Source organism: Pseudophryne corroboree, chromosome 4 (assembly GCF_028390025.1).
Source record: "Pseudophryne corroboree isolate aPseCor3 chromosome 4, aPseCor3.hap2, whole genome shotgun sequence".
Lineage (NCBI taxonomy): Eukaryota > Metazoa > Chordata > Amphibia > Anura > Myobatrachidae > Pseudophryne > Pseudophryne corroboree.
The window spans coordinates 842,282,137-842,293,606 of NC_086447.1; the positions used below are offsets into that span (position 1 = coordinate 842,282,137).

Below are 11,470 nucleotides of genomic sequence, written 5' to 3' on the forward strand. Positions count from 1 at the left end.
CTCAGGTCTCTCAAAGATAGTCCTGACCATCTTTGAGAGACCTGAGAGTGCCGCCTGTATATACAGTCAGGTCCATAAATATTGGGACATCGACAATTCTCATATTTTGGGCTCTATACACCACCACAATGGATTTGAAATGAAACAAACAAGATGTGCTTTAACTGTAGACTTTCCGCTTTAATTTGAGGGTATTTACATCCAAATCAGGTGAACGGTGTAGGAATTACAACGGTTTCTATATGTGCCTCACACTTTTTAAGGGACCAAAACGTAATGGGACAAAAGAAACAATCCTAAATTAAACTTTCACTTTTTAATACTTTGTTGCAAAACCTTTACAGGCAATTACAGCCTGGAGTCTGGAATGCATAGACATTTCCAGAAGCTGGGTTTCATCCCTGGTGATGCTCTGCCAGGCCTCTACTGCAAATGTCTTCAGTCCCTGCTTGTTCTTGGGGCATTTTCCCTTCAGTTTTGTCTTTATCAAGTGAAATGCATGCTCAATCGGATTCAGGTCAGGTGATTGACTTGCCATTGCAATATTTAATATTTATGGACCTGACTGTATGTATGTATGTATGTATGTATGTATGTATGTATGTATGTATGTATGTATTATATATATGTGACAGTATAAAATACGGTACATTCTTACCTGGGATCAGGTTAGCGTAAGTTAAGGTGACATATAGGACACTTATAAGGATTTTGTCAGCTAGCGGATCAAGAGCACTTCCTAATGCTGACTTCTGATTGGCCCAATTCCGCGCAATATATCCATCCAGCTGGAAAAACAGATATGTAATTAATAGTACGGGAAGCTAAATGTTGCTTCATACAGAAGGCTTAACACATGGGCTCTACTGACCTAAACCGAGAGTCACTCAGCAATAACTCAGTACTGAATGTCTGCCCCCCAGCATTTGTGTTAACATGTTTAAAAGGGTATGCGGTCAGAATGCCGGGAGTCTGTTAGGTTTAGACACCCCTGGGGACGGTTAAGAGAGGGTTAGGGTTCGACTGCGGGGAGGGGGGTTAGGTTTAGGCACCCAAGGTGAGGGTTAGGGTTATGTTGCGGGGAGGCGGGTTAGGTTTAGGCACCACTAGGCAGGGTAGCTATACTTACCTAGCCCCTGTTGGTAATCTCTACATTGGGATGCCATGGTCACTCTTCTGACTGCCGGTAAAACATATCACACCTGTTTGCAAGCACTTGCTACCAGAATGATTCCTTACTGTATAGACTGTTGCTACACTAGGCATTTGGGATCAATTTGGGATCCCGGCAGTCGAAATACCGACGCCAGAATAACGACACTGATTTGAATGCCCCGCAGGTTTAGGCTGCAGTGAGGGGGTTAGGCACCCCAGGTGAGGGTTAGGGTCCGGCTGCAGGTAAGGGGGGTGGGGGGTTAGGTTTAGGCTGCGGGAAGGGAGTGTTATGGTTAGCGGGCATTGGGGAAAGGTTAGTATACTTACCTTTCCCCTGTCAGGATTCTCAACATCGGGATGCCGCGTTATGTATTTTGACAGTCGGCATCCCGAGTGTCGGCATATCGAACCCAAACCAGGGATTTAAGCTTCGATATATAAAATACAGGATTGTCTGTTTTGCCTGAAGACCCCAAGCATCAATAGGCTATTGTTCTGGGTCCCCAAACAGAGGAGGGGGCCATCGGATGATCAGGTAACAGCAGCAACATATTGTGCGACCCAATTTGGTTGTGACATGCAGGTGGCGCTCCTCTTATTCAACACATCGCTTTATCAGCCCAAGAGATATACAGAGTTTACAGCAATGTGCTTCATTTGAAACAAATATGTATAAATTATACTATGACAATCATCTTTATACCAAGCCAACCGAAATGCTAAAAAAAAAAAACAAGTTTAACGAATTAATCTCAATATCAAGGCCCACCGATTTATAAATCAGGTACCCAAAGGATCTTGAGTCATACTCTCACCCATCACACTGCGCATTTTAGGGAATTCATAAAAAAAAATAAAAATAAATGAGATTTAAATATAAGTAAAAATTCCCTTTAGTGACAAAAACTATACTTCAATAAAAATTGTAAATAAAGGAACATAAGCCTAGTTTATGACTGGCTGGCACCATCAGACCCCCCCCCCCCTCCCCCCACAAGACTTCCCAGGAAAAGCTAACCTTAAATACCACGGCTAACCTGTCCTGTTCATGATCTACATACACAGAGTAGACCTTTCATTCAAAGAGAAGACATACAAAATCAAGACCGGTGTGCTTACATTTTCTTGTCAAATGTACAATACAAACTATGGCCATATGCCTTACAGGATACATCGATTCAGGGCTGCACCTAGGACCCCAGAACTGTGAAGCCACAGCGTTGCCTATCAAGTTCCATGACAATCTGTCCACTAGGGGGCCCTTTTTTCCCCACTGAAGATGTTGTTTTAGAGATCCGGTCTGAAGATCGACACTGTCTAGGTCGACAATGTTTAGGTTGAGCACTATAGGTCGACAGTCATTAGGTCGACATGTGCTAGATCGACAGCTCAAAAGGTTGACATGAGTTTTTCACATTTTTTTTCTTTTTTTGATCTTTTTCATACTTAACGATCCACGTGGACCACGATTGGAATGGTAATCTGCCCGAAGCATGGCGAGCGAAGCGAGCCATGCGAGGGGACACGGTGCACTAATTGGGCTTCCCGGTCACTGTACGGAGAAAATGACACCAAAACCCCCCATGAAAAACTCATGTCGACCTTTTGGCCTGTCGACCTATAATGGTCGAACTAAACATTGTCGACCTAGACACTGTCGATTTGATGATCCACACCCGTTATTTTATTATAGGTTGGCCACGAAAATAGCTGAGGTGTCCCCAACTCATGTTAAGAGACCAAGAAACTCTAAGGCATGGGTCTTCAAACTACAGCCCTCCAGCTGCAGTGGAACTATACATCCCAGCATGCCCTGCCACAGTTTTGCTATTAAGGCCTGCTAGGATGTGTAGTTCCACAGCAGCTGGAGGGCCGCAGGTTGAAGACCCATGCTCTAAGAGATCGATACAATATGGAGGGATGTCGGCAATGCAGTGCATACATCAGCCCTACTTATGGTAGCCCCTAAATTGAGTATGTTAATACATACCCCTAAGAGGCCGTGAACTAAAATGTGCATTTAGGGTGCCATTGCAGGTGTTTCAGACTGTTCAAAACTCATCAATACGGACACCGCCTGCAATTCGCTACTAGAACTGACTCCTACGTTTGTAATTTTTCTTCCCACACATTCTTTTACAAACTCTTCCACACGTTTCCTGTCCCCAAGTCTACCGCACTACTATAAGAAGCTCTACTGCAGGCCTGGCCAACCTGTGGCTCTCCAGCTGTTGTACAACTACAAGTCCCAGCAAGCTCTGGCACAGTTTTGCTATTAGGGAATGCTAAAACTGTGGCACAGCATGCTGGTATGTGTAGTTTCACAACAGCTGGAGAGTCACAGGTTGACCAGGCCTGCTCTACTGAGTTAACACCAATACTCCATGGTAACAGCTAGTCTACCTGTACTGATTGAAATATCTGCTGATCCCTTGTTTTATAAAGCAGTAGGAGGTGTAAGCACAATGTCACAGCACTTTCCTTATGGAGGTCTGGAATTGTGAAAGCGTTCTGCTATACAATGTAACTGTACAATGCTACAGTAGAGGTTTGGTATACAAAAAAAAACTTTTAAGATACCTATTGGTTTTGCATGTAAATAAAATACAATTTAAACCAACCAAATTAAGCATGAAATTACAACATAAACCAATAACTCACCAAATCCGTTACCCCAGCAAAAGCAAAAATTCCGAGTGCAATGTTAAAATCTTCCCCAACAACAAGGTAGCCCAAAACAGGTGAAAGGCCAATCCTGGTCATAGACAGAAAATTTGGTATTGTCCATGGGTTTTCATACTGCAAAACACAATAGGAGACACAGACTGAGTGCTTTATCTTTCATTCATAATCCTCTCACAGTTCAACAGTGTGAGGCCGGGTGGTAGGGGGCCTGGTGTTACATTATAGAGACAAGGTCAGATTCTTAAAGAGTATCATATGACCAGTAGCGGATCTTGCCACGGGCAAGCAGGACTTTTGACCGGGGCGCCGCACCATGGCAAGATCCGCTACTGTGCCCCCGCCGCTGTGCCCCCCCCTGTGAAGGGAACCAGACGCTACGCGTCTAGTTTCCCTTCGTGGAGGGGGACCTTTGAAGTGCGGTGCGCGATGACGTCATCGCGCACAGCATTGTGGCACAGACGCTCTAGTGTCCTCTAGTTGACCTCTAGTGTCTATGCTGATCCGAGGAGAGGAGCGACAGCCGTCAGAATGCCAACAGAATCAGGAGACCGACGGCGGAATCCTAACAGCCGTCATCCCAAACGTAAGTACAGCGTGTGGGTTAGGGCCAGAGGGGGGGTAGGTTTAGGAGCCGCCCAGGGGGTTAGGGTTAGGCTGGGGGAGGAGGAGGGGGAGGGGGTGGGTAGAGAAGATATTAGTGTTTGACGGGTGGGTTAAGGTTAGGCACCACCAGAGGGAGGGTAAGGCACTAAATGGGAGATTAAGGTTAGGCTGGGGGTGAGGAGACATTAGTGTTTGGCTGGTGGGAGGGGCATTAGGCTACAGTGGGCGGGGGGCGGGACAAGATATTAGTGTTTGGCTGGTGGAGGGGGTTAAGGTTAGGCACCACCAGGGGGAGGGGAGGGTAAGGCACTAAATGGGAGATTAGGGTTAGGCTGGGGGTGAGGAGACATTAGTGTTTGGCTGGTGGGAGGGGGGTTAGGCTACAGTGGGCGGGGGGCGGGACAAGATATTAGTGTTTGGCTGGTGGAGGGGGTTAAGGTTAGGCACCACCAGGGGGAGGGGAGGGTAAGGCACTAAATGGGAGATTAGGGTTAGGCGGGAACGGAATGATAGGAGGTAATGGAGAGGGGGTAACACTCTTACCTCCCCGTCGGGATTACAACTATAGGGATGCCGGCGTCAGTATTCTGTCTGCCGGCATACCGAACCCCCTTACATTGCCTACGGTCGTTACACTCACACCGCAGGAGAGGTCCCAGCAGCCATCTCCTGAGATAATCTGTGCTGCTGAGAGCTTCCTGATGATCCAATTGGCCAAAGCACAGGTTCTCAAACTCGGTCCTCAGGACCCAACACGGTTCATGTTTTGCAGGTTACCTGTAGATTTTTAAAATGTGACAGTTGGTGATACACAGTGCAGCTGTTGGGTGACATTGGTAGAAGGGGTATATAGCTGGTATAATAGTACATGGTATATATACAGTATGGCTGGTGACAGGTGTAGCAGGTACATTGGTAGGGTATTTAGTAGAGATGAGCGGGTTCGGTTTCTCTGAATCCGAACCCGCCAGAACTTCATGTTTTTTTTCACGGGTCCGAGCGACTCGGATCTTCCCGCCTTGCTCGGTTAACCCGAGCGCGCCCGAACGTCATCATGACGCTGTCGGATTCTAGCGAGGCTCGGATTCTATCGCGAGACTCGGATTCTATATAAGGAGCCGCGCGTCGCCGCCATTTTCACACGTGCATTGAGATTGATAGGGAGAGGACGTGGCTGGCGTCCTCTCCGTTTAGACACTTGATTTACTAATTTTGGGGAGCATTAGGAGTACTCAGTAGTGTACAGTGCAGAGTTTTGCTGATAGTGACCAGTGACCACCACTTTTATTTATAATCCGTTCTCTGCCTGAAAAAAGCGACACACAGCACACAGTGACTCAGTCACATACATACCATATCTGTGTGCACTGCTCAGGCTCAGGCCAGTGTGCTGCATCATCTATATATATTATATATCTGTCTGACTGCTCAGCTCACACAGCTTATAATTGTGGGGGAGACTGGGGAGCACTACTGCAGTGCCAGTTATAGGTTATAGCAGGAGCCAGGAGTACATAATATTATATTAAAATTAAACAGTGCACACTTTTGCTGCAGGAGTGCCACTGCCAGTGTGACTAGTGACCAGTGACCTGACCACCAGTATATAATATTAGTAGTATACTATCTCTTTATCAACCAGTCTATATTAGCAGCAGACACAGTACAGTGCGGTAGTTCACGGCTGTGGCTACCTCTGTGTCGGCACTCGGCAGCCCGTCCATAATTGTATATACCACCTAACCGTGGTTTTTATTTCTTTCTTTATACATACATACTAGTTACGAGTATACTATCTCTTTATCAACCAGTCTATATATTAGCAGCAGACACAGTACAGTGCGGTAGTTCACGGCTGTGGCTACCTCTGTGTCGGCACTCGGCAGCCCGTCCATAATTGTATACTAGTATCCAATCCATCCATCTCCATTGTTTACCTGAGGTGCCTTTTAGTTGTGCCTATTAAAATATGGAGAACAAAAATGTTGAGGTTCCAAAATTAGGGAAAGATCAAGATCCACTTCCACCTCGTGCTGAAGCTGCTGCCACTAGTCATGGCCGAGACGATGAAATGCCAGCAACGTCGTCTGCCAAGGCCGATGCCCAATGGCATAGTACAGAGCATGTCAAAACCAAAACACCAAATATCAGTAAAAAAAGGACTCCAAAACCTAAAATAAAATTGTCGGAGGAGAAGCGTAAACTTGCCAATATGCCATTTACCACACGGAGTGGCAAGGAACGGCTGAGGCCCTGGCCTATGTTCATGGCTAGTGGTTCAGCTTCACATGAGGATGGAAGCACTCAGCCTCTCGCTAGAAAACTGAAAAGACTCAAGCTGGCAAAAGCACCGCAAAGAACTGTGCGTTCTTTGAAATCCCAAATCCACAAGGAGAGTCCAATTGTGTCGGTTGCGATGCCTGACCTTCCCAACACTGGACGTGAAGAGCATGCGCCTTCCACCATTTGCACGCCCCCTGCAAGTGCTGGAAGGAGCACCCGCAGTCCAGTTCCTGATAGTCAGATTGAAGATGTCAGTGTTGAAGTACACCAGGATGAGGAGGATATGGGTGTTGCTGGCGCTGGGGAGGAAATTGACCAGGAGGATTCTGATGGTGAGGTGGTTTGTTTAAGTCAGGCACCCGGGGAGACACCTGTTGTCCGTGGGAGGAATATGGCCGTTGACATGCCAGGTGAAAATACCAAAAAAATCAGCTCTTCGGTGTGGAGGTATTTCACCAGAAATGCGGACAACAGGTGTCAAGCCGTGTGTTCCCTTTGTCAAGCTGTAATAAGTAGGGGTAAGGACGTTAACCACCTCGGAACATCCTCCCTTATACGTCACCTGCAGCGCATTCATAATAAGTCAGTGACAAGTTCAAAAACTTTGGGTGACAGCGGAAGCAGTCCACTGACCAGTAAATCCCTTCCTCTTGTAACCAAGCTCACGCAAACCACCCCACCAACTCCCTCAGTGTCAATTTCCTCCTTCCCCAGGAATGCCAATAGTCCTGCAGGCCATGTCACTGGCAAGTCTGACGAGTCCTCTCCTACCTGGGATTCCTCCGATGCATCCTTGCGTGTAACGCCTACTGCTGCTGGCGCTGCTGTTGTTGCCGCTGGGAGTCGATGGTCATCCCAGAGGGGAAGTCGTAAGCCCACTTGTACTACTTCCAGTAAGCAATTGACTGTTCAACAGTCCTTTGCGAGGAAGATGAAATATCACAGCAGTCATCCTACTGCAAAGCGGATAACTGAGTCCTTGACAACTATGTTGGTGTTAGACGTGCGTCCGGTATCCGCCGTTAGTTCACAGGGAACTAGACAATTTATTGAGGCAGTGTGCCCCCGTTACCAAATACCATCTAGGTTCCACTTCTCTAGGCAGGCGATACCGAGAATGTACACGGACGTCAGAAAAAGACTCACCAGTCTCCTAAAAAATGCAGTTGTACCCAATGTCCACTTAACCACGGACATGTGGACAAGTGGAGCAGGGCAGGGTCAGGACTATATGACTGTGACAGCCCACTGGGTAGATGTATGGACTCCCGCCGCAAGAACAGCAGCGGCGGCACCAGTAGCAGCATCTCGCAAACGCCAACTCTTTCCTAGGCAGGCTACGCTTTGTATCACCGCTTTCCAGAATACGCACACAGCTGAAAACCTCTTACGGCAACTGAGGAAGATCATCGCGGAATGGCTTACCCCAATTGGACTCTCCTGTGGATTTGTGGCATCGGACAACGCCAGCAATATTGTGTGTGCATTAAATATGGGCAAATTCCAGCACGTCCCATGTTTTGCACATACCTTGAATTTGGTGGTGCAGAATTTTTTAAAAAACGACAGGGGCGTGCAAGAGATGCTGTCGGTGGCCAGAAAAATTGCGGGACACTTTCGGCGTACAGGCACCACGTACAGAAGACTGGAGCACCACCAAAAACTACTGAACCTGCCCTGCCATCATCTGAAGCAAGAAGTGGTAACGAGGTGGAATTCAACCCTCTATATGCTTCAGAGGTTGGAGGAGCAGCAAAAGGCCATTCAAGCCTATACAATTGAGCACGATATAGGAGATGGAATGCACCTGTCTCAAGTGCAGTGGAGAATGATTTCAACGTTGTGCAAGGTTCTGATGCCCTTTGAACTTGCCACACGTGAAGTCAGTTCAGACACTGCCAGCCTGAGTCAGGTCATTCCCCTCATCAGGCTTTTGCAGAAGAAGCTGGAGGCATTGAAGAAGGAGCTAAAAGGGAGCGATTCCGCTAGGCATGTGGGACTTGTGGATGCAGCCCTTAATTCGCTTAACAAGGATTCACGGGTGGTCAATCTGTTGAAATCAGAGCACTACATTTTGGCCACCGTGCTCGATCCTAGATTTAAAGCCTACCTTGGATCTCTCTTTCCGGCAGACACAGGTCTGCTGGGGTTGAAAGACCTGCTGGTGACAAAATTGTCAAGTCAAGCGGAACGCGACCTGTCAACATCTCCTCCTTCACATTCTCCCGCAACTGGGGGTGCGAGGAAAAGGCTCAGAATTCCGAGCCCACCCGCTGGCGGTGATGCAGGGCAGTCTGGAGCGACTGCTGATGCTGACATCTGGTCCGGACTGAAGGACCTGACAACGATTACGGACATGTCGTCTACTGTCACTGCATATGATTCTCTCAACATTGATAGAATGGTGGAGGATTATATGAGTGACCGCATCCAAGTAGGCACGTCACACAGTCCGTACTTATACTGGCAGGAAAAAGAGGCAATTTGGAGGCCCTTGCACAAACTGGCTTTATTCTACCTAAGTTGCCCTCCCACAAGTGTGTACTCCGAAAGAGTGTTTAGTGCCGCCGCTCACCTTGTCAGCAATCGGCATACGAGGTTACATCCAGAAAATGTGGAGAAGATGATGTTCATTAAAATGAATTATAATCAATTCCTCCGCGGAGACATTGACCAGCAGCAATTGCCTCCACAAAGTACACAGGGAGCTGAGATGGTGGATTCCAGTGGGGACGAATTGATAATCTGTGAGGAGGGGGATGTACACGGTGATATATCGGAGGGTGAAGATGAGGTGGACATCTTGCCTCTGTAGAGCCAGTTTGTGCAAGGAGAGATTAATTGCTTCTTTTTTGGGGGGGGTCCAAACCAACCCGTCATATCAGTCACAGTCGTGTGGCAGACCCTGTCACTGAAATGATGGGTTGGTTAAAGTGTGCATGTCCTGTTTTGTTTATACAACATAAGGGTGGGTGGGAGGGCCCAAGGACAATTCCATCTTGCACCTCTTTTTTCTTTTCTTTTTCTTTGCATCATGTGCTGATTGGGGAGGGTTTTTTGGAAGGGACATCCTGCGTGACACTGCAGTGCCACTCCTAGATGGGCCCGGTGTTTGTGTCGGCCACTAGGGTCGCTAATCTTACTCACACAGCTACCTCATTGCGCCTCTTTTTTTCTTTGCGTCATGTGCTGTTTGGGGAGGGTTTTTTGGAAGGGACATCCTGCGTGACACTGCAGTGCCACTCCTAGATGGGCCCGGTGTTTGTGTCGGCCACTAGGGTCGCTAATCTTACTCACACAGCTACCTCATTGCGCCTCTTTTTTTCTTTGCGTCATGTGCTGTTTGGGGAGGGTTTTTTGGAAGGGCCATCCTGCGTGACACTGCAGTGCCACTCCTAGATGGGCCCGGTGTTTGTGTCGGCCACTAGGGTCGCTAATCTTACTCACACAGCTACCTCATTGCGCCTCTTTTTTTCTTTGCGTCATGTGCTGTTTGGGGAGGGTTTTTTGGAAGGGACATCCTGCGTGACACTGCAGTGCCACTCCTAGATGGGCCCGGTGTTTGTGTCGGCCACTAGGGTCGCTTATCTTACTCACACAGCGACCTCTGTGCAAATTTTAGGACTAAAAATAATATTGTGAGGTGTGAGGTATTCAGAATAGACTGAAAATGAGTGTAAATTATGGTTTTTGAGGTTAATAATACTTTGGGATCAAAATGACCCCCAAATTCTATGATTTAAGCTGTTTTTTAGTGTTTTTGGAAAAAAACACCCGAATCCAAAACACACCCGAATCCGACAAAAATAATTCGGTGAGGTTTTGCCAAAACGCGTTCGAACCCAAAACACGGCCGCGGAACCGAACCCAAAACCAAAACACAAAACCCGAAAAATTTCAGGCGCTCATCTCTAGTATTTAGCTGGTATAATAGTACATGGTATATATACAGTATGGCTGGTGACAGGTGCAGTAGGTACATTGGTAGAAGGGGTATATAGCTGGTATAATAGTACATGGTATATATACAGTATGGCTGGTGACAGGTGCAGTAGGTACACTGGTAGAAGGCGGTATATAGCTGGCATAATAGTACATGGTATATATACAGTATGGCTGGTGACAGGTGCAGTAGGTACACTGGTAGAAGGGGGTATATAGCTGGCATAATAGTACATGGTATATATACAGTATGGCTGGTGACAGGTGCAGTAGGTACACTGGTAGAAGGGGGTATATAGCTGGCATTAGTACATGGTATATAATTATACAGTAAGGCTGGTGACAGGTGCATCAGGTACATTGGTAGAAGGGGTAAATAGCTGGTATAATAGTACACGGTATATATACAGTATGGCTGGTGACAGGAGCACGGATGGCGGGTATATAGTACTCACCAGCACAGACAGCGGCCTGTTAGCGGGATCGGCCTCTCCCGGATTCGGGCTGGAGGTAGGGTCACTGGCCTTATCCGACCAGAACCGGCCTTTCCTGCAGGACGGCTCGGGACTCAGGAACGTGGGCTGCCCAGGGCGGCGGTGCAGATAGCGGGACAGGTGAGTGCCGGACTCCGGCCGCCTTCCCGCAGGCCCGGGGATATCTCGGACACCCAGCACGGATCTCTCCTCCCCATGGCGGGCCCAGGCGTCAGCGGCGAGGTGGCGGCCTCTCAGCAGCCTGGGGGCCGGGCAGCAGCTCCAGGCATGGAGGGGAGAGCGGCCCAGTAGCACCGACATAGCAGCGA

The 11,470-nt window shown here is 47.9% G+C and overlaps 1 protein-coding gene across 5 annotated transcripts in view; it reads right to left on the reverse strand.

Annotated features, from left to right (window-relative positions):
- Positions 1–11,470, reverse strand: part of MCM8 (minichromosome maintenance 8 homologous recombination repair factor) — a 182,585-nt gene that overhangs the window by 18,252 nt on the left and 152,863 nt on the right. For 4 of the 5 annotated variants that reach the window (XM_063918595.1, XM_063918592.1, XM_063918593.1 and 1 more), the window contains 2 exons: positions 3,817–3,954; positions 659–788 (listed from right to left, as the gene is read on the reverse strand). In XM_063918595.1, the coding sequence (XP_063774665.1) occupies positions 659–788; positions 3,817–3,954 (268 nt within the window). Of the gene's footprint in view, positions 1–658; positions 789–3,816; positions 3,955–11,123; positions 11,463–11,470 lie in introns of those variants that run through there. The other variant, XM_063918598.1, reaches the window with a different exon arrangement.